At 40.7% G+C, this 24,227-nt stretch overlaps 1 protein-coding gene across 1 annotated transcript in view; it reads left to right on the forward strand.

Moving 5' to 3' along the window:
- Positions 1-22,811, forward strand: part of nkain3 (Sodium/potassium transporting ATPase interacting 3) — a 256,290-nt gene extending 233,479 nt beyond the window's left edge. Inside the window, 2 exon segments of the mRNA NM_001078767.1 lie at positions 8,975-9,035; positions 22,418-22,811. Coding sequence (NP_001072235.1) covers positions 8,975-9,035; positions 22,418-22,431 — 75 coding nt within the window. The 3' untranslated portion in view covers positions 22,432-22,811.
- Positions 22,812-24,227: the final 1,416 nt, after the last annotated feature.

The following is a 24,227-nucleotide window of genomic DNA, read 5'->3' on the forward strand; positions in this document are numbered from 1 at the left end:
TGAATGCTGCCTACATTAGGCAGTGCTTCATTTAAGAGGGGCGGCCTGAGGGAGGCATATAAGCTTTCCCCCTCCCACCCCACCTAACAAATATGGAGTGACACTGTACTCATCACTGAGCACTAAAGAGTATGCTCTTGCACTTGCAGGGTTGGGCTGCTGGGATACCGGGAAAAAAGCCGGTGGGCCCCGGTGGCCCAGACCCAATCCCTGTTACCATTTCCCCGGCTGTCGGTGTCCTCTCCTGACGCATTTCACTTGTGCGCGTTCAGGGGAGGATGTCGAACAGATGGCGGGGGCCTCTGTGGAGGGTTAGGAGGGCGTGGCAGGGGCCCCTGCAGGGGTGCGGGGGACCTTTGGGGGTGCACCCCCCAGTCCGGCCCTGTGCACTTGTGCTATCAGAGCATATACTAATATACTGCATGATACCTACATCCAAGCTTAAGAGCTTATTTGCAGGGGCAGAGTCTGCCATTGTGCTCAATGATGACCAAACCCCAACCTGTAAAACAATTTATAGGAAATAGGTGCCTTTTAAGAACTAACTTCTCACCAATTCCTATTTTAAGCTTCATTTCAGCGGCTGGGTTACTGTGCATTCTTCTCTATGGGAGTGCAGAGTACGGTCTGGAAAGTCCACCTTGTTTTTTCAAACTGCTGTAGCCCCAGAAAAAATGTGCCACCCCCAGATATAATAAATAAATTCAGATGATTTTTACTAGTAGTATTTTCATATCATATCCTGTTACACCAAACAAACTCAGTGAATTTATGTGAACCAGCAAACCTTCTGGACCAGTTCCAAGCAGCAAAATTGAGGCACATGAATAGCAGTTCTCATTTACAATGATGTACCTCAAAGGTGCATATTTTATTGTGAGCAACACAACTATAACAAAGCCAGAAGGGATTTGCTCACAGCTATTGGATTCAGAAGAACAGCATGAGAGGAAATCAAAAGCCCATTCACAAGTCTCGCTGGCAGAGACCCATTAATGAAGACTCAACACATTTTATTCAAGTACATTCTTGAGAAAGGTCACCTGGGCTTGACTCAAGTGCTTTGATTCTTGGGTTTCTAGAAATGTATATATACATGGCAGGATATAAGTATATATTCAGCAGCCAGACAAAGAGGGATATATATTTATGTTGTGTTAGCTAAATATGAGACCTTCCCAAAAGTGTTATATGAAGAATAAATCATAGTTGATATATGATATAATACAGTATGAATGAACCTAAATTGTTCAGTTGACTTTATATTAACATTTATTAAATATACAGTAATTCTCAAATAGTGATGAGTGAATGTGTCCCATTTTGCTTCACCGAAAAATTCACAGAACGACAGCAAAATTGGCGAAATGGCTTTTTTGTCTCCTGCATATTTTTTGTCGTCCATGTGTTTTTTTTGCCGCGACCGTGCCTATTTTGCTGCAACCTCATCCATTTTGACACCCCCGCGCCCATTTTGATGCGACCGCATATTTTTTGATGCGCCACAAATTTTTCCGCAGCAAATTTTCACACAAGTATCGCAAAACAATTTGCCAATGGCGAAATGCGCAAATTCACTGTGAATCCATGCCTGGCAAAAAAATTCACTATTCCCAAATAATAAGCAATTACATTTTCTTTAGCATTTTTTGGTTTGAAGGGTAATTATTTTTAACAGATGTTAGAAATTCAGTTTTTATGGTTTAAGGATAAAAATAAGGTATTGCATATTACTTAAGCAGCGAGTGGGCTGATCCCTGTAGTTAGGCTAATAGTTTGCATTTATACTTCACTCTTGGGAAATTCAACAAAATGTGCAAATGCCACAAGCAGGGAATTAATTCTAACAATGCAAGTGCCTAAAGTTCATGGCCATTAATTATGGAACAGATCTGTGAGGTAGGTGGTATAATGGCAACAACTCTCTCAGGAAAGCTTTAATGAAAAAATGCTGTTAATGAAAGCTGCAGCCGAGATATAAGGTACCTGCTAAGGCTGAAGATGCACTTTAGCTTTTCAGGCCAAGAAGGCAGTTTTTAGGCCATTCACATTAGAGGTAACAGGAGGCTGCAGGGTTGGTTTCAGACAATGGCACTGTGTTCCTTTAGCCTAAAGGTCCCCATACACAGGCCGATAGTAGCTGCTGATATCGGTCCCTTGGACCGATTTGGCAGCTAATCGGCCCGTGTATGGGCAGAACCGAGCGGCCTGGCCAACCGATATCTGGCCTGAAATTGGCCAGATCTCGATCGGCCAGGTTAGAAAATCCAGTCGGATCGGGGACCGCATCGGCTCGTTGATGCGGTCCCCGAACCGACTGCCCCATGGCCGCAAATGTAATTCGATCGTTTGGCCCCAGGGCTACCCGATATTGCCCACCCGTAGGTGGGGATATCGGGTGAAGATCTGGTTGCTTGGCGACATCGCCAAGCGAGCGGATCTTATAGTGTATGGGGACCTTAATGCTGTGATAAGGTCAATCCTTTGTTCCATGACCATATGCCCAAGAGACACCCAACTGTACCAGATGGTGGACTTCATTTGGAGTGCAAATACCCATTTTCCAATATAATCTCTGTGGCCTCTTTTAGTAACATTATTTTATGTACGTTCCTCTTATTGAGACAATTAAATTAAATTAATCAGCGAATCATATTCTTTTCCTGAGCACAGCTGCCCATGTTCTGAAAGAAAGGTGCTATTGTAACACTCTATTGTTGTCTGATACTTGTTATTTTAAGTTTACAGCAAGGGAGTGATTTATTAACATTCGAATACAAAACTTTTCCACAATTCAAAATTTTCATTTGAATTTTGGTTCCAAAACTTGAGTGTTCAATTCAATAAGTGCAAAAAAAACGAAAACTCAATGTAAAACTGGCACGTAACAGCTTATGTCGTGTTTAGGTAGAAGTCAATGGGAGTTGTCAGAGGTTTTTTCAAGTTTGTAAGTTCACGAATTCGAGGTGTTTGAGTTTTTCATTCAACCAAGTTTTTATATAATTAGATTTTTTTGATAAGCGAACATTCAAGTTTTTTCAATTGTGAGTTTATTCAAAGTACACAAATTTGAAAATCAGTAAATAAGCCTACTAGTGTATTAACTGTTCCAGCTACTGGGCTATGAATTCTCCCTGCTTATACTCATACTGCTTTTATGCCCCAACTATGCATCTAAAATGAGAAGCCTAAGTACTGATGCAGAAAGCCAGGAGCAACACAAGGGATATTTCTAAACACTTGCATTGGTTGGTTCCTCACCCATGTCAGCAGCCCATTTCATCCCAACTCGTTGTACTTTGATCCTTCCATCACTAGTTCTACCAGTGATCAGTAAAAGGAACGCAAGGCTAAAAAGAAAGTGAAGTAATAAGAGAATTCTTGCACGAACTACTAAGGTCTGTTTAACAGATATGCTGTTGGCCAGTTGGACAAGAAGTAACACCAAGCACTGCAGTTTGGTGATACAATAATCAGTCATTTTATACAGGTATGGAATCTGTTATCCAGAAAGCTTCAAATTATGGGAATGCCATGTTCCATAGGCTCCATTTTAATCAAATACATTTTTTTTTATTATTTCCTTTTTTTTATGTAATAAAAAACAGTACCTTGTAATTGATCCCAACTAAGATATAATGAATTTTATTGGAGGCAAAAACAATCCTATTGGGTTTATTTAATGTTTAAATGATTTTTAGTAGACTTAGGGGCTGATTTACTTACCCACGAACGGGTCGAAATGAGTCCGATTGCGTTTTTTTTTTCGTAATGATCGGTATTTTGCGATTTTTTCGTATGTTTTGCGATTTTTTCGGATTCTTTACGAATTTTTCGTTACCAATACGATTTTTGCGTAAAAACGCGAGTTTTTCGTAGCCATTACGAAAGTTGCGTAAAATCTGGCGATTTTTCGTAGCGTTAAAACTTGCGCAAAAAGTTGCGCTTTTTTCGTAGCGTTAAAACTTATGCGAAACTTTGCACCTTTTAAGTTTTAACGCTACGAAAAATGCGCAACTTTTCGCGTAAGTTTTAACGCTACGAAAAATGCGCAACTTTTTACGCAACTTTCGTAATGGATACGAAAAACTCGCGTTTTTACGCAAAAATCGTATTGGTAACGAAAAATTCGTAAAGAATCCGAAAAAATCGCAAAAACATACGAAAAAGTCGCAAAATGTTCGTTTTCAAGTCGGAACTTTTCCAATTCGGGTCGGATTCGTGGGTTAGTAAATCAGCCCCTTAAAGTATAGAGATCCAAATCACAGAAATAACCCTTATCTGGAAACCTCCACGTCCTGAGCATTCTGGATAACAGGTCCCATACCTGTGTATGCATTATTGTTTCCACCTGCTGTTACAAGTGTGTTTTGTGAACTTTAGCATCCACTTTAGTTCCTAAATGAGGGGCAGATGGTAATGACATGGCCCCGGTGTGTGTTGTGCCTTCTGACCCTCCCTAACTTGTACGTCCAAATGATGCTCAATCCAAGGGGCATACACTCCGAAAAGGACCACAGAGGCCTGCAGCAATACAAGTACAGCACCACACAGTGGGCAAAATGTCAAAAATTGGCCAGTTGCTTCCTTTTTGCACTTTGCACTCTTCTAAGATATGTGGTAAATGACCCCTATTGTTTATTGCAGTAGTGAATGTTCCTCTTTATCTCAGCTTCTATCAAAAACCCCCCTGATGAACCAGGTGTATCTGACCATTAGTAGATACACAAAATTAGTCAGAAAAGTAACCTAAATAAAGAAGCTACAGGATGATGCCAAATGCACCTGAGCTCTATTGAGGAATGCTTAGATTTCCCTATAAGGCTGATTGTGTAGTATACTCATTTGTTTTTTATGGAGACACTCAGGGACACCTGAGCGCAGGTCCAGACTGGAATTAGGCCTTGTTATTATACAGTAAGTATGTAATGCCCCAAAGGCCCTACACCAGTATAATAATTGGTAACTGTTATGGCATGTTAGAGCAACCCTCTGCTATCAGTCCAGACTGGCTTAAGACCCAATTGGTGTCACCTGAAAGACTACCTAAGGCAGGTGAGATATATTGGGATACTTAATATACAAATGTGTGAAATAACAGGTGTAAGGCTGATGCCACATGTGGTGTAGGGCTGATTTTTTCGGCAAGCGGGAAAAACGCTTGCCAAAAATTCAGCCCTACGCCTGCTACTTGTGCCTGCAGGCACATGTAGCTGATATACGCATGAAAACGAGAGACTTTGTATTCTCACGCGTTTTCATGTGTATATCGGCTACATGTGCCTGCACCCGAGCGTATCTCATTCATTCGGGTGCAGGCACAAGTAGCAGGCGTAGGGCTGAATTTTCGGCAAGCGTTTTTCCGCTTGCCGAAAAAATCAGCCCTACGCCACGTGTGGCATCAGCCTTACATAAATAATACAGATAAATAAACCATACCTTGTATAGGCAAAATACGTACAGAACAAAAAGATGACTTAATTCCCCTTATCTCTTTCTGCCCTTCAGTTTTAGTAGTTAGCAGGCCATGGTGTAAATGCTGTCTCTTACTCTTGCTGGATTCTTACTAGTGCATCTCACGTCATTTGCAATTGTTAAAAAAGCTGTTACTTGTAAAGCCACATTTGAAGCCTTCTGTGATACATGTTATTCTGTGTGGCTGAAAGCTTCCCAACACTCTGTATTTTTGGCTTACAATGAAGCAGCCATTTCTGCTAAACAACTTTATCTCTGAGTCTTGTAATATATAATAAGGGTCTGGTATGTAAAATGACCAACAGTTTGGAGCAAGGGGACTACACAATATAAGGTGCCACACACATAAATAGTAAGGGAAGCCATATTGCAATATACTGTACTTAATTAAAGACTATTCACATTAGTATAATCTAATGAATTAAATTCTTTAAAATATTTTGTATGAAAAAGATTTCAAATCAATGAGCTAAATACTGTACACTTTTCTAAACCTTTCCTTAACACCTCCCTAGCAACTCAGTAGCTAATACTAAAGCACCTAAGGTGTGACTGACTGCCTGAAAATCACATCCCAAATTAGTCGGCATCTACCTGCATTAAATTGTAATGAGTCGCATGATTTACAGGATATATTCAGCCCCTCCAACAGGTTTCTTATTCTGACTTGTGCATTTTAAATCAAGCACTCATTCACATGCACCATAGAGCTTTAAAAAGAACTGCAAAAAAGCTGAGCGGGCACAATCCTTGGCTGTAGGTTTTATAATGTAAATGGATGTATAACTTGCAAATACAAATGGAAGGTAATAAGTGCAGCCATTCACAATGGTTCAGGAACTGGCCAATAGTGTAAGGTCTATTTCACCAATCACTTTCTAATGTAAAGTGCTTTACATTTTTATTAAGCTTTAGCTGCTTGAGCCTCTATAAGGTGCCTTGTAAGATCCAGCACTGAGACGTCAGGGCACAGTGATTCAGCCAGTTCTCTCACTGGTATCTTGTCAGTCATAGCACATACGCCTTAAGATAAACTGCTAGGTGTGGGGGCACCTGCCTAGTGCAAGTAAACTGACAGAAAGGACACATTCTCTCCCCATGCGCATGAACCTGACCGGAGCTGCATGAAGCCCACGTCCTTTCTAGCAACATGTTTTAAAAATAGACACTGAAACTCTCCAACCTTGGTGCATTATATTTCATTCTCAAATATGCCCCATTTCAATATTAACTCAACAATATTCTGCAGATCTGTGGGATAGCTCTAAACTCTACTCTGTTAATATCAAATTATCAAGAGCAATTTTCTGCAAAAAAAATGGGTTCCGCATACTGCCAAATTCCAATTCTATGTGTGCAGTTGCCATAAGAAAACATAAATCCACTCTTGACCCAGTCAGCAGTGGGTCTCAGTGTGTCTTGTCTAAGTACATCAGTCACATCATGAAGATGTTAGTACAGTTATATACTGTATTTACTTATAGCAATTATACTCTGCCTGGGGAAGAATAAGTATTGCATAAATCTGGATAATAGCAATGTTCACTATGTATTTCCAACTGCGAGCACCAGCACTGTAGTCTTTTTGCAGTTATGCCTGAATCAGCTTTTTCTTTTGCTTTTCTGAGCATCCTAGACCCATCCTGCCCACAGTCATATATTCATTATAATGGGGACCTGTTCCCTTAAAAAGACTTCTCTAATTATGTAAGTAGGGATACGCTAACTAGTCATAGTCATTTTCATGGAATCAATCAGTTCAGCATCTAAGACTGGTTTTGCCAGTACAAATATACCAATGCATCCATTAAAGCTTAAAACTTAGATTTATTTTTTGTGCATAAAATAATATGCAAATAAATAAATAATAAACTAAATAACAAATAAAGAACACCTGTTTCACTGGGCAAAAAAACTATAGTTCTTTCCAGCCTCAGCCTTAGACTGGCTAAGAACTAGATGAAATGTAAAACTTGCCCCATTATGTTGCTTCTGTGCATACTTCTTTGTAGTATGTGTAGAATCATTTTGTTGTAGGCCAGAACAAGAGGATGTTGGGAATCATGCTTATTCATCTAGAGTGAGGATTCCAACCTTTTTTTTTTACCCGTGAGCCACATTCAAATGAAAAAAGTGTTGGGGATCAACACAAACATACAAAATGTTCCTGGGGTGCCAAATATAAACAATTATTGACTATTTAGTAGCTCCTATGTGGACTGGCAGCCTACAGGAGGCTCTGTCTGACAGTACACCTGCTTTTATGCAACCAAAATGTGCCTCCAAGCCAGGAATTCAAAAATAAGCACCTGCTTTGAGACCACTGGGAGCAACATCCAAGGGGTTGGGGAGCAACATGTTGTCCCTGAGCAGCTGATTGGGGATCACTGAGAGAAGCATTCATTTTAATGGTGACTCATCTGCATGAGGTATATAAGAAGATTTTCAACTTGTTTTAGCCATAAGGATGTATGAATAACAACCCAATAGAATAAGAAATCTAACACAGAACTCTGTGCACTGCTCAGTCTCCAAAATTATAATCAGTTTATAACTCAGATTCTATATATGTCTCACTTTTAAGAAAGTGCGTTAGGTAATTTTAACTAATAGGTGTCAGTAGGGTTTTTTTGTTTTATTACTGGCCATTAGGTTGGGGGGGTGGGCACATCACTTGGGGATGGGGAAATGGGCGGTCTAGGCAGGGGAAATGGGCGGATGGGTTAATGGGCAGTACAGAAGCTGGTCTCTATATAAAAGGGAGTGATCTGCTGCTGTGAGAGTCTGGGAAGGGAGGTATTATAAGTATGGTTGCTACCCCAATATGTCAGATAGGCCAGTCAAATACCAGCTGGTTGGCAACCCCAGGTGTCAGTAAGGCCATTCTGTAAGGCAAGCTGAAGTAAGTTGCTGAAAGACACCAAGTAATTTGTGTAAAATACACAAGGTGCTGTTTCAGAAATTCTTGAATTATATTTTTTTCCTGATGATTGTTTAAAATCTTATTCTATATTGGGTATAACACTGTGCAGTTTGTTAACAGATCAAACTGCCTTTTGCAGTAGCTATTTGCACTAAACTATAGCCTTTGTTTTGGTCTATAATTTGAACTTTTACATTTCTGCTCTACTGGGTGCTATGTTTCTTTCTTGTATATGTAGGTGACTGTATTTCTTGAGTTTGATTTGACAGTCAAATGGACTGTGGTGACTGAAAAAATCAATATATATTCTGAAGTGAGTTCTACATTCTGAATGCAACTACTTTATATCCAATAACCTTATTATTATGAGCTGTCTCTACACTTTCAGCAGGAGAGAGTGTAAAGACAAATCCCTGTAATTCACACAGCTGCATTAAGGTCGAGTTACAAATTACACTTCGAATAAATATACCAATTACAGTGCATGTTTACAAATAAATATGGTTTATTGTATGCATTTTCATGTTCACATTTCAAATTAAACCGACGGAGGAAATGTGTTTTATTGTTTTATAGCTAATCGGATTTGTGTATGCGTGCTACGTGATCAGTGTTATCACAGATGAAGAAGACAGCTGTAAGTACATTAATTTATTTCATAATATATCAACTGAGCACATTATTGCAAATCAGGTCATCACTAATCATGGGTTTAGTCAATGGTTATAATGAAAAGTATCCCATTTAAGAAAAACAACAGTTAAAAGCATGTTGTGTGTGGCTTCAGGAGAAAATTGTGGGCCAAAAGCAACTTGAAATTGGTCACAAGCATCAGTCATGACCAACTGTTTTATCTGGGCTGCCATCAAGCATCTAAAAGGGGGTACTCCAGTAAGCTGCCACACCTCAGGACAGGCTCTGTAAAAAAATATACCCAGGTAAGTTGCCTTTACAACTCTCTTTGTTGTGGTGCCCTTATTTGCATTGATTTACTTTAAAGCCCTGTGACCAAGGGGACCTCAAGAGGCAGAAATGCATCAGGGCTTGTGCGGAATTGGAAGGATAGAAGGATGTTGTGTTAATGGGGCATGCCTAGGGGGATCAGGAGTATGACCATACATGTGCAAACTTGTTGCAGAGACCTACCTGCCAGGGAGCCCAGGTGACAGGTGAACTACTATCTAAGATTCCTGATAACATAGTAGTATGGGCCCCTTGATTACTGATGTTGGCCCTGTGTGTATCTGATCAGAGGTTTAAAATGTCACGCAATAGACAGTGTGGAATAGCTTGATACGATCCAGCAGCCATTTAATATGAGTCGTTTATGTTTTACTTTTAACCTTATACTGTAACATTCTGTATATACTTTACTGTTAAATAATTGTTCATTCTGGAAAAAAAAATATACATACATACATACATATATATATGTATAGACACACAGAAACATACATACATTTTTGTTTATTTCTTTGGAGAGCTTTGGGGCACACCTTTACAGATTGGGAAAACATATAACCAGATAATGCATGTGACTGCGACACACCAGCCATATATGGATGGAAATATAGTGAAATAAAGCTTGGGAAGCCAGGAATCTCAGTCAGTATAAGTCACTCAAGAACCCAAGCTACTCAAAATGTCAGAAAAGTCCAGCTGGGGATGTTATAAATATATAGGTGGGGTACCAAGGAAAATGTAAGAACTATAAGTGTCTTGTTATAGGCAAAAGTGTTGAAGTACTATGGGGCCCACATTTTTTCCCCTTAAGGACCATACACAGAGCGCTTTTGATTTACTGCTTTTATGAGGCCTTATGTACAGGGCTCCTGTGTGTCCTGTGTTCCCTGGTGCTGCTTTCTGGCACTGCCATCATTACATACATAAATGGGGGCAACTCCTTTGCACTTTATTCTAGGCAAAAATTAGCCCCTTTCTGTTGCATGCTGTCCCTGTGTGTGAGACTGAAAAACAAAGAAGCAGCATATGGCTCTCTGTAGCTTAAAGGACTAATCAGGCACAACTGCAACATTTAGATTGCCTCTTCTGTTCATTTACTATTTATTGGTTATGCTGTGTATTGTAAAATTTAATAACTTTGATATATGAACCATACCATGTTAATATTTTATCATGGATTTTCAGAGTACTATTCAATTAAAGTCTGTGTCTTATACCCTGATCTCAGGAAGTTAACACTTGCTTCTACTTAGTGGTGGAGCTAGATCACAATGGACCTTAGATGTTTATTTCTGTTCTCCATTTCTTACTGTCAAATTATATAAATGTTCTGTTTGTCAAATTCAATACAGTCCTAAAGTTAAAAAATTAAATTGTGACATTTATATTCTGTATATACAGTATATCGTCAGTCAGTCCCAAAGCTCAGTAAGTGACAGCAGCACAGAGTATGTGCAGGGAATCAGCAAAAGAAGATGGGGAGCTACTGGGGGCCTGTTTGGAGGCACATATATTCCCTGCTAAAGGATTGAGTTTGCCTTTGGCTGGTACAGAAGTACAAAACATACAACATTTCTACCCTACGTCTTTAGTTAAGCTTTAGTTGGCCTTTAAGGACAGGGCAGGCGGTAAGGAGAAGCACCTACTGATGCTGCTCTCTGAACCCAGTGCTGGATTTTTGATCCTGCCTTCAGTGTAGAGACCCCCAATCCCAGAGGCATGGGTTCTCTGTAAGTAAGCAAAAAGTAGACGTGCTTTTGCCCCCAAATGTAGTAAATGAGCCCTCTTTGGTGATTTTATGACTGCTGCTGCCACAAGTGCATGAGAACTAAGGTTTGCAGAAGTACCTCCATTTTACTGGTCAGGAGCTTAGCGCCGGCAGGCTTGTTTTATAGAGCATATTAATGCTATTTTAAGAATTTCACTGTGTATAACAGCACTTTTTTGTGTATATATACATCTGAGCCAGCTAAATACAACTAAGTTTTTGACAATATTGCAACTAAGCAATAAAACGCTCCTTACATTGGCGTTCACTTTTTATTATATTCATTGCTCCAGTCAGAAATCCATTTTAGTTTATTGAAAAAAAAGAAATCTATAATTTGTCTTTGCTTGCAAGTTATTGCACCATGAACAATGACAATTGTAAATATATCAAGTTCCTTTGCTGCTGGTTATTACAAATGCCCATCGGCTTTGGAAATGCATTTGCAAAAAATAATACTATTCATTGCACACATTATTGCCACAACAAATAAAGTAACAAACTATGTGTAGCAAAAGGTGACTGCCTTTTTGAACAGTGTTATTTTGTTCTGGAATATTAATGTCTATTTGTATATTGGTTCTAATACTGTATATATTTCCAGGTATGTTTAAAGGGAATAGTCACAATAAAATTCATTTTTAGCATACTGTACAGTAGGGGTCCCCAACTTTCAGCCACAGTCAAAAGTAAAAAGACTTGGAGAGCAACACAAGCACCATAAAAGTACATGGAGGTGCCAAATAAAGGCTAAGATTGGCTATTAGGGGCCTCTATGCACACTATCAGCTTACAGGGGGCTTTATTTGGTAGGAAATCTTGTTTTTATTCAACCAAAACTTGCCCCCAAGTCAGGAATTCAAAAATAACTACCTGGTTTGGGGGAACTGAGAGCAACATCCAAGGGGTTGGTGAGCAACATGGTTTGGGATCACTGCTGTACAAAGGGACAATTTTGTAATATAAACTTTTTTCTGTACAATTCGGTACCGTTTGCGAGAAGAAAGCACTCAAATTTAGTTCATCTGCCAAATCCACTCTGAATGCAGCAGAATTAAAGTTACACAGCCCCCAGCTGTCTCTACTGTATATCCTTCTGTTCCCAGGCACCAATGAGAAGAGCTCAGGCACGTCTGTTTACAATGTTTTAGTTGCAGAGGAAGCTTTGGTTTGGGTGCGCATAGTAAACAGACACACCTACATGTTTCTTATTGGTGGACAGGAATAGCAGGACACAGAGACCACGGGTCAATGTTTAAGTGTAGCTAGAATGTGTGCAGAGTAATTTCAGTGCTTCCTTCTTGTAAACGGTACTACATTTTTAATTAGTTTCAATTGCAAAATGGTTCCATATGCTGTAGAGAACACACTAAGGGGCAGATTTATTAAAATGTGAGTTTAGAGCATTAAAACTCACCCATGTTTTAGTCATTCCTATGGGATTTTTAGAAGTGTATTTATCAAATGGTGAGTTCTAACTTTCAATACATAAAAACACCACCATTCTATTCATTCCTATGGGATTTCATTCCTATGGGATTCGATAAATACACTTCTAAAAATCCTATAGGAATGAATAGAATGTGGGTGTTTTTATGTATTAAGCTCTAAACTCACATTTTGATAAATCTGCCCCTTAGTGATGATCATGTTTAGCCTTTAGATCCCCTTAAAGCATTAAAGTTTACTGAAAGGACATGAAAGGAGTTTGTTATTGCACAGAGATCAGCAAGGTGACTGCTCTTTATGTATTTTTGACTTTGGCTCAGTAGAATTTGGCTGTTGTCAAATGTGCACTGAGAGTCCAAGTTCAGAGCCATCATTTGTAGAATAGAGCATAACCTACGTCATCCAACATGACAAATAAGGGCAGTACATTCTAGGCAGGCGATTGGCTCGTATGTTTTATTTTCAGTAACTTCAAGAAAGTAGAGTGAATGGGTTTTTTTTGCGCTGACTTTGTTCCGCAGCTACTTTTTCCATGGAAAAGTCTATGGGTGTTTTTTCGTGGTGACATTTTTCTCTCCAACTTTTTTGTCTTTTCTGTGCAGAATAAATTGGGTCTGTTGTTTTTTTTTGTGGTGATGTTTTCAGAGTGCAGATTCATGAAAATATTTGCAGATGGCGAAAGGCTGAATTTTGCAGTGAATCCATACCTGCTGAAAAAATGTGCCTATCACTAGTGGTTATACCTTTAGTAAGTAGTACAAGGATGAATTGGGGAATACCCAAACATGGGGCAAGATATACTCACCACCATAATGAATAGTCCTAGAAGCAAGACAGGCAACTGATAATGAAGTTTACTAAGTACTAGAAAGGGTAGTTACCCTATTTAGCATTTAGAGGTGTAGGCCAATATACCTTCAAAAGTGGTGGTATTTCAACCTCCCTTAATCAAGTATTAAGTGTCAGAACTACTGTATGCCTCTCCCAAGGGCTAACTATCCATATAATATCACTGTGCTGGACAAGGCATAATCATGGCATTTCAAATTCATTTTGCATGGGAATGTATTAGCACAGGTATGGGATCCTACGGAAACCCGTTATCCAGAAAGCTCAGAGTTATGGGATGGCCATCTCCCATCGACTCAATGTTAATTAATTAATTCAAATATTTAAAAAATATTTCCTTTTTCTCTCTAATTAATAAAACAGTTCCTTGCAATTGAACCTAACAACAATATAATGCATCCTTTTTGAGGGCAAAACAATCATATTGGGTTTAATTGATTTTTAGGAGACTTATTTGGAAAACCCCAGGTCCCAAGCATTCTGGATAACAGGTCCCATACCGGTGGTAGTGTTATCCCCCTTATTCAGAGGAATAAATCGCTTTGCTGACTCTGCAAATAAACCTGTGTACCATTACACTAATGTGGAATAACAATGCCCATTACTTTAGCACAGTAATGCCCAAGTTATTTCCTTTAGTGGCTGATTATTTCCCATATAGCATGTCTGAGGGCCGGATTCAGTTAAAATTATGATGTCATACAGTGAAGTCTATGGAGCCTTTGAGGGGCCTGGGGGACAAAAATTAATCCTGTGGAGGGCCACATTCGACCAGCAGGTCTCCAATTGGACAGTCCTGCTTTAGCACATGCAAAAAGGCAAACGCACTTCTAGATTTTGTGTTTTATTATCAAATTGCAGTAGGTAGGAGTGTTAGCTATCAGAGATTAAATAACTTTAGAGCTGAATATGAACTATTTAGAACTGGGATACTAATAAATATTACATGTCTCAAATGGCAATATATACAGTACACACATATATGTATCTAGAATAAAAAGGGATAACAAATATAATATTACACATAGCCTGATACTGCTAAATAATACATACATGCAATAAACTGACTGAACATTTCACTGGAAATTATAAGTGGTTTGGATTCTAAGAACTTGAAATATGAACGTTTGAAATATGTGTAGGTATGCAGAATTTTTGAAAATACAATCTATGCTAAGTGATACTTTTTTTGTTGCATTTACAAAATAATTTTTCTCTCCTTTCATCAATACCCAAGAAAACTCATTCGAAAATGACAGAGTGAATACAATATTATACCATCTGGCATAAAATGATAAACTATATACAAATATGTTACGGCCCATCAGTTCCTCACTAGACCATAAGATTTTATTTTATAGGACCAATGAAATTCCTAATCCACAAGCAGAGTCGCAAAAGCAGATCGTTAAATAAAAACAGCTGCTTAGCTGAAACTTTCTATAGAGTGAAGAGTGCCAAGGCTTCTTGTTGCAACTTTGTACAATCCTTCAGTTACTCATTGAGATGTAGCAATAAAGGCCACACTAAATAAGACAAGTGGTTAATGTGTTATTTATTTATATCTGTTGTTATTCTGGCATATGATGGTGTACTAATAAGTAGACCCTATACAACGATGCATGCATGACTGGAATCTGATATGTCTTACCAGAGGTTGGGTTTGTCAGAACATAAATAAAATCAGTACAGATTGTACCTAATAGATTTAGGGCAGTAAGCTGAAGCAATTTGGATCTTTCAGCTTCTCCAAAACTACAGTTATATACAACAGTAATTTATGTTGAAATATATGTTGAATTTATGTTGAAATATAAAAAAAAAATAGTTATACTGAACCTTCAAACCCATACTCAAGATGCAGTCCAACCAATAAAATCCAGTGAATCTTGTTGTAAATACTAATGTTGGCAGCATCTGTTGGTAATGGGTTATGCTGCTTATTTCTGGATCCTTCAATGCCAATGGTTTGCCTAAATTTGTTGGGATTACTCAACAGTGGCTTGATTGTTGCTGCACAGAAAAAAATCACCAGCGCTCTGTCTAACCCAGGCTGTAGTGTTGAGCAGCTGCTAGAAACACTCCTGTTCCAACACTTGGTCTAACCCACATTAGGTTAGATTAGGTGCTGCCTGCAGTTAAATATCGGCTACCGCAGGTGACTAATCTCCCCGAATTGCTGGTGGGAAGGCAAATGCATTGCAGAAAAAAGAAGCAACGCATGGGCCTCCCACCAGCACACTTTATTGCTGGTGGGAAGGTATTTTTGGGAGATTAGTTGTCCACAGTAGCAACTAATCTCCCTGTGAGCCATGGCCATTAAATAAGTTGTCTCATTGAACTGAATCTGGCCCAGTGTTCCTTATGGAATTGAGTCTGCCCAAGGGGTTTATCACATTTAACTTATGGGTGAGAGTCAATTTGGGGAGAGAAAACTTTTCTTCTTATTCACTTTCAGTTTTTCCTATAGACTTAAAGTTTTCATGTGATAAACAGTGAGATAAGTTTTTTTTCATTGAATTGCATGTACTATTGCATGGACTATAAAGTGTTTGATGTGATCACATAACATTTTTAATTGTTGTTACCTATTAGCCTTTATACCAGTGGTCTTCTTGCCACTCTACCAAGTCTTTAGTCGAGTAGGAAGTAGAACAGACCTAAAAGCTGAAGTCAGCTGTAATTTTCTGTGCCTTAAAGGTGGCCATACACAGACTGATAAAAGCTGTCAATGGTCGGCACCATATCTAATATCTACCCCAAAAAAGCCAGATATCAATCAGGCAAGTTTGATTTTCCTGTTGTATCAAGAATGGGACCTCAAAGTAGGCATAACGGGTAAAGATCCACTCGTTTGGTGACCTTGCCAAACGAGCGGATCTTTAAGTGTATGACCACCTTAATAGGGATGTAGCGAACCTCAAAAAAAAAGTTCGCGGACCTGTTCGTGAACTTCCGCCGAAAATTGCGAATATTCGCGAACTTTGCGAACCCCATAGACTTCAATGGGAAGGCGAACTTTAAAACCTAGAAAAGCCATTTCTGGCCAGAAAACTGATTTGAAAGTTGTTTAAAGGGTGCCACGACCTGGACAGTGGCATGCAGGAGGGGGATCAAGGGCAAAAACTTCTCTGAAAAATTGACACACGCCGTTTTTCGAAATGATCGGTAATTTTGCGACTTTTTCGTAATTTCCGGCGCTTTCGTAAAGTTATCGTAAGTTTTGCGACTTTTTCGGAGCATTCGTAACGTTATCGTAAGTTTTGCGACTTTTTCGGAGCATTCGTAACGTTATCGTAAGTTTTGCGACTTTTTCGGAGCATTCGTAACGTTATCGTAAGTTTTGCGACTTTTTCGGAGCAGTCGTACCGTTATCGTAAGTTTTGCGACTTTTTCAGAGCATTCGTAACGTTATCGTAAGTTTTGCGACTTTTTCGGAGCATTCGTAACGTTATCGTAAGTTTTGCGACTTTTTCGGAGCATTCGTAACGTTATCGTAAGTTTTGCGACTTTTTCGGAGCATTCGTAACGTTATCGTAAGTTTTGCGACTTTTTCAGAGCATTCGTAACGTTATCGTAAGTTTTGCGATTTTTTCGGTGCCGGCGAACCCAAATTGCGAACATCACGAAAAGTTCGCGAATTTGCGGACTTGCGAACACCCGATGTTCGCGCGAATTAGTTCGCCGGCGAACAGTTCGCTACATCTCTACACCTTAAGTCAGGGTGGCCAGAGATCGTCACTACAACGTTCCCTTTCTCTGTAAATTTAAAACCGACTGTAGTCAGTCAGCCAAATGAACAGCAGTTTTATTTTTAAATTGATTATATTAGCAGTTTACAATTGGCGGCTAATTGAAATAGAACAAAAAAAAATAATGTAAACTGCAAAAGTGCTTAGAAGAGCACTCTGAGTAATGTTACATGAATTTATTGTTAAAGGTTTACATTTAAACCCACACATATTATTGTATTAGTTATTATAGCAAATACATTCAAAATATTTCAACCAATTCTGAAAAGCTTTTGTTTTATTCTCATGAGCCAAACAGAATAGCTCTATTATTCCTTTCTATTCTTCGGTCTGCCAGGAAGGTAAAGGTGCTCCAGGCTTTCTCACTTTAGAAGGATAACTTATTCAGATGTATGACTGGCTGCTTGATTTTCTGATAGGAAGCAGTGAAGAAACCAGAATAGTTGTTTACCTTCTGGCATTTAGACTAAGACTTTAAAATGTTATAAGGAAAACTGTCTGCAGGATTTTCTACAAATATTTGCAATAACAGGAAAAGCAATTATTTGATCGGCACCTGAAAGTTCCTACAATCACATTCAGGGCCATGACATAAATTGCCTGAAAGTTTTACGTAGCTCTGGTTCTGTGATGTGAGCAGGAACTGAATATATTTGTGGATATTTTTCTCCCGTTTCTATTGTGAGTACATAAATGTGCCTGAATTGCATTATTTGTTCCAAACTATCTCCCACCTCTGGAATTAGCACTTAGAAAAGACCTGATACAGCACAAGCACATGAGAAAACTCATTAGCTGTCACTGAGACTGCAGATATTGGCGGATTAAACCTTAAAGTGACACTGACATTTAATTCTAAGATAGGAATCATAGTGTGTCCTTTTGCTGTTATATATATATATAAAATGTTTATGTGGCTGTAAAGGAAGAATATCCTCTATCTTAGGTCAAAATGATGAGTGAAATGAATAAATATATATATATATATATCCAAAAAAGACCAGCAACACCGAGTTATATTGCAAAAAGATCAATCGTGTATTAAAAACGCATGAACAGCCAACATTACGTTTCGGTCCCCATCGGGACCTTTCTCGGGAACCCCCACCGGGACCTTGAGAAAGGTCCCAATGGGGACCGAAACGTAACGTTGGCTGTTCATGCGTTTTTAATACATGATTGATCTTTTTGGAATATAACTCGGTGTTACTGGTCTTTTTTGGATATTTAAATCATTTACCTTTAACATTCTGTTTTTGTGGTTTTACAGTTCTGGTTTTATGGCTGAACTCATTTCCAGGAATGTCAGTCATTGTCAAAACATCCGAACTGAAAAACCTGAAACCTCTAAAATCACAAAGCAAAGAAAAGGGACATCTGCCATTGACTTCTACGTGTTTTAGATGGTGTATTTTTGCATTTTGATTTGTTGCGGTTCTGTGACAAAAAAAACAAAAAATCAAGCATAAGTAAATGCCCCCCTAAAAGACTAAAATCTGCCTTCAGTGTCGGAAAGTTACAGGTTTAGTTTGGTCTAAAGGTCAAAGTTTGCTGCTTATACAAAATAAGAAAATGTGTGTTACTCCAAACCTTGGTTTAATCTTGCTGTGACACAGCTAAGGCAATTCTAATGCACAAAGCATTGGTTTAGGCTACACATAAGTTGTGTGTTCAAGAACCAAATTATTGGAACAATCCGTGACTTGATTAGCTAGTTGGACGCTGCTTTATTGATAATAGCACTTAGGTCATGATGCCCTTCAAAACTGGGACAATACCTTCTTGATGAATTAACTTAGAAATCAGATTGAAGCCTGGTCACTTACTGCTGCTATAACTGTGCTCCTTCTCTGTGTGCCGAAAACTGCAAACATGATTTGGGCCCCAAACGGCAGCAGGTACTAATCAAAAGTTCTAGTTCTTGGTTCTTACATTACACATCTGTACAGCAGGTTTCATGGGATTAATACAAGTATTGGATCTATTATTTGGAGTAATTAGAATTATTTGTTATTTGAAAAATGACTCAATGGGAGGTGTCCTTTCTGTAATTCAGAAATTTCTGGATAACAGGTTTCCAGATAAGGGATCCCATACAACATTGCACCCCTCAGCAACAGTCTGCTCTTATGGGCAAGCTGCTTACCAGAGGTTTTTAATACAAGTACATTACAGGACATTATAGACAGTTTGGGATTTTTCATCTTATAAAAACAATCAGCGCACCAGAGGCAGCATGGGGGGGGTTTCACAGTGAGGGCAGTGAGGTTGTAGATGTTGCGATGGCAGATTCTATTAACACCTTTAAGACTGGCCTAGATGATTTCTTGAACAAGGGAAATATCCAAGGCTATTGTGAGCTGAAGATCTATGTGCACTGGGGTTCAAACGGAAGGGTTGAGCTTGATGGACTTTTGTCTTTTTACAGCCCAACTTATAAATCTATGTCACTATGTATACATTAGTGTACACAATGTAAAGCAGACATAATTGCAGGCTAATAGTATTTAGACTAACTGCGTTGTATTAATGCTAGGGGTACCCCTTATGTAAGATCTGTGAGATCAGAGGCAGACAGCGAGATGATATGAGTTTCAATCTGGTAATTTCATGATACACTCAAATCTCAAATGACATGTTGCAATGTCTTGCATTTTACACCAATTTTTTTAATGGCCTGACCAATTCAAATGCATTTCATTGGTTGCTTTCCTTCCATTATACATCTTGTGTTTCATCATTTTACATCAAATTTTTGTACTTTTTCAAAAATAAAAAAAGAAACCTGTTTAGCCCATGTGTAGCCAATGTGAAGTTCAAATGCAAACTTTTTCTCAATTCAAAACATTTTTTTGAGTGAAAACTCCCAAATTTTAATTATGGTTCCCAAAACTCAAATGGTCAATATTTGTTAAGCGCAATAAAATATTCAAAAGATTGGAATGTAAAACTTCACTATCTAAAAGCTTGGGCAAAATGTAAGCTTTTTTTTAAAATTTTATTCAGGTTTTTTGAATTATTCAGATTTTTTGAGAGTTTGTAGACTAAACTTTTTAAGCAGTGGGACCTCAGACTGTTGGGGGGCCGGACTAAAGCCCTCCCCCCATGTTCTCATACTATGGCCCGCTCCCCCCTGCTTCCTCCGGCTCCCCCATGTCCTCCCACTCCCTGCATATTCCTCTGGCTCCCCCCTGCATGTTCCCGCTCCCCCGTGTCCTCCCGCTCCCCGCTGCTTCCTCCAGCTCCCTGCTGTGTCCTCCCACTGCCCGCTGCTTCCTCTGGCTCCCCCTGCGTCCTCCCACTCCCCACTGCTTCCCTGCCTCCCCATGTCCTCCCGCTCCCTGCTGCTTCCTCTGGCTCCCCCTTGTGTCCTCCTGCTCCCTGCTGCTTCCACAAGCTCCCCACTGTGTCCTCCCGCTCCCCACTGCTTTCCCTGGCTCCCCCGTGTCCTCCCGCTCCCCGCTGCTTCCTCTGGCTCCCCCCTGCATCCTCCCGCTCCCTGCTGTGTCCTCCCGCTCCCCACTGCTTCCCCCAGCTCCCCCATGTCCTCCCGCTCCCTGCTGCTTCCTCTGGCTCCCCCTTGCATCCTCCCGCTCCCGATGCTTCCACCAGCTCCCTGCTGTGTCCTCCCACTGCCTGCTGTTTCCTCTGGCTCCCCCTGTGTCCTCCCACTCCCCACTCCCCACTGCTTCCCCGCCTCCCCCATGTCCTCCCGCTCCCTGCTGCTTCCTCTGGCTCCCCTTGTGTCCCCTGCATGTTCCCGCTCCCCCGTGTCCTCCCGCTCCCCGCTGCTTCCTCCAGCTCCCTGCTGTGTCCTCCCACTGCCCGCTGCTTCCTCTGGCTCCCCCTGCGTCCTCCCACTCCCCACTGCTTCCCTGCCTCCCCCATGTCCTCCCGCTCCCTGCTGCTTTCTCTGGCTCCCCCTTGTGTCCTCCTGCTCCCCGCTGCTTCCACAAGCTCCCCACTGTGTCCTCCCGCTCCCCACTGCTTTCCCTGGCTCCCCCGTGTCCTCCCGCTCCCCGCTGCTTCCTCTGGCTCCCCCTGCATCCTCCCGCTCCCCGCTGTGTCCTCCCGCTCCCCACTGCTTCCCCAGCTCCCCCATGACCTCCCGCTCCCTGCTGCTTCCTCTGGCTCCCCCTTGCATCCTCCCGCTCCCCGATGCTTCCACCAGCTCCCTGCTGTGTCCTCCCACTGCCTGCTGTTTCCTCTGGCTCCCCCTGTGTCCTCCCACTCCCCACTGCTTCCCCGCCTCCCCCATGTCCTCCCGCTCCCTGCTGCTTCCTCTGGCTCCCCCTTGTGTCCTCCTGCTCCCCGCTGCTTCCACAAGCTCCCCACTGTGTCCTCCCACTCCCCACTGCTTTCCCTGGCTCCCCGTGTCCTCCCGCTCCCCGCTGCTTCCTCTGGCTCCCCCCTGCATCCTCCCGCTCCCCGCTGTGTCCTCCCGCTCCCCACTGCTTCCCCCAGCTCCCCCATGTCCTCCCGCTCCCTGCTGCTTCCTCTGGCTCCCCCTTGCATCCTCCCGCTCCCCGATGCTTCCACCAGCTCCCCGCTGTATCCTCCCGCTCCCCGCTGCTTCCATCAGCTCCCCGCTGTGTCCTCCCGCTCCCCATTGCTTTCCTCGGCTCCCCCATATCCTCCCACACCCCACTGCTTCCTCCAGCTCCCCCACTGCATCCTCTTGTCAGATCATAGTGGGGGCTGGGTAAATTACCTTGGGGGGCCATATCTGGCCCGCAGGTAATAGTTTGAGGATGTCTGTTGTAGACCCTTTGAAAATGAAAAGCAGAATGAAAGTCCAGTGCATTCAAATTTAATTTATTCATTTTTTTTATACTCAAAATTTTCAACAAATAAGCAAACATTCGAGTTTGGTAAAATTTCAAGTTTATTTAAATTGAAAAAAAAATCTAGAACTATAATGGGGCTTCCTTATAAAGATCCCTGGGCTTGTGTATTTTTTGTTTTACTGTGGGGGGGGGCCTTTCCACGTCCTTTAATACATTTCTCAGATTTTATATTTTCCCAATACCCTGAAAAACATAAAATGGGGGTTCTACTGTTATTGTTTTGCTCATCTCTAGTTGCTTTACTTTGGGGAAGGGACTGGAGTTCCCAGTAGCACATACAGTCACTTGTGGGAATAAAATGCAGCGTTATTTCCTATAATCTTTATAAATAAATCTTTATATAAAGCTTTAAATAGTATGTATATTATATGTTTGACTTTTTTCCCCATAGGTCGGCATAAATAATGTGGATTGCAAAGAGACCAAAGGCCATGATGTTCCTACTATTACAACCACTGATGAGAACTTCTCATGGAAAGAGGTTTCCAGCTTTTCATTGTGCGTTGGATGACTGTGCTGAGATTCTGCAACATTTTCTACAGCAGAACGGAATTTTAAAATGTTGTCAATAAGTGCATTTTGTTTTTTTATTATAATTTGAGTTAAATGGACATTTTAAAAATGTACATTTTGTTTTTTTTTTATTGTTCTTTTTTATAACCAGTGTAGCATGAAACAAGGGGACCTGTGGAAATATTGTCTACTAAATATGGAAGCTGGGTTTACAGATAAATGTGAAACGCGAGTTTGTGAATACACAAAATAAATGTTGATTCTGATGTGAAGGATGGTGTTTGGTTCCCGAATGTATAAGCAAATCTTGTGTACTGTAAAACAATTTGCACAAACTATAAATACAATGAATTGGATGCAAAGTTAGCTTCTCTTGTTGTCTTATAGGCTGCCATGTGTTTTTCTATGAAATCAGTTTTAATATTTTCTGGACTGAGAGCTGGTAATGCAATCTACAGTACCTCATGTCCATAAGCTGCAATTCATTCTAATGACAGTAACGTCTATGGAGCCCTTGACACTCTGGTTGCTTTAAAAATTCTTTTGTCTGGTTTCCTCCAACTTTTGGGCATTCAGCTGCACAGCCATGATTTCCAATTGTGCAACTGGAGTATACAATTATCATTGGTAACAGTCAAACCCATGCTGCTTTTCCACTTGTTCACCTTTGTACAACATTCACAAATCTAATACATAGTTAACAAAACATGTGCAGCTGAAGAGATCTTCAACTCAGAATCATCCCTCTGCGGATCCTTGACAATGGCAGCATCAATGGTATGCCCTCTCCAAACCATCCCCCACAGCTACCCCTTCTAATTACCAGTCCACACTTTAGTTGGTTGAAAAGGCCGCAGCCAGTTTATTCACCACCTATGGGAACCATGACATCATTTAATAACATCCTTTAACTATAACATGTTAACATCATTGGGTACGTCACAACTAACAACATTAAGCCACTGAAGGCTGCCATTTAGTGGGAGCTAATCCTGCCCCCCATCCCCCTGAGGTTCGCCATCCCCTTTAATCTGGCCACCGGCCAAAACTCCCTATCCTCAGGCCTAACCTTCTGCCTTTGTCCTAGCTGCGACTGTGTCCCCTCCCCTCCTTCATTAACTGCCCTTTTCATCCTTAACTTAGGGCGGGAGGGTGGGAGCTGGTGAGTCAAAATGGTGCCCACTCTTTTAGCCCTTCCCCCACTAACAGCTAGCCCTCACTCCCCTCAGCCAATCCGGTTATCCTACCTTCCCTGACTCCCCCACCTACTCTTTCCCGGGCTTTTCCTAGCCTTGTCATGGCCCCTCCCTTCGAGTGTTCCTTACACAGTACTGGGCATCTTTACTTCTGCACAGAGCCTGTTTGCCTGTGCCATTGCAAGGGAGAAATTAACCAATGACCTTTCAATTTATGCAACTGGTTAGAGTGCACAAGCAACCAATGAATTGGTCCAGGAAAAGTAAGGGCACATTTTGGGTGTGATAATGTAAGCATATGCACATATAGGAAGTTCTCTGTGTGTCAATTTCAAAATAGGCCACTCCTATGCCTTCAGAAAACTGATCAGAGAGACAGAAGAAGGACTGATTTAACTGATTTAGGTATAAAAGTAGCTTTTACAGTGGCCTTTGTACATTTTTTTTATGGAAAATTGATTGAGAGCATTGTTGGTGGTTTAATAAGATTTG

Source organism: Xenopus tropicalis, chromosome 6, assembly GCF_000004195.4.
Source record: "Xenopus tropicalis strain Nigerian chromosome 6, UCB_Xtro_10.0, whole genome shotgun sequence".
Lineage (NCBI taxonomy): Eukaryota > Metazoa > Chordata > Amphibia > Anura > Pipidae > Xenopus > Xenopus tropicalis.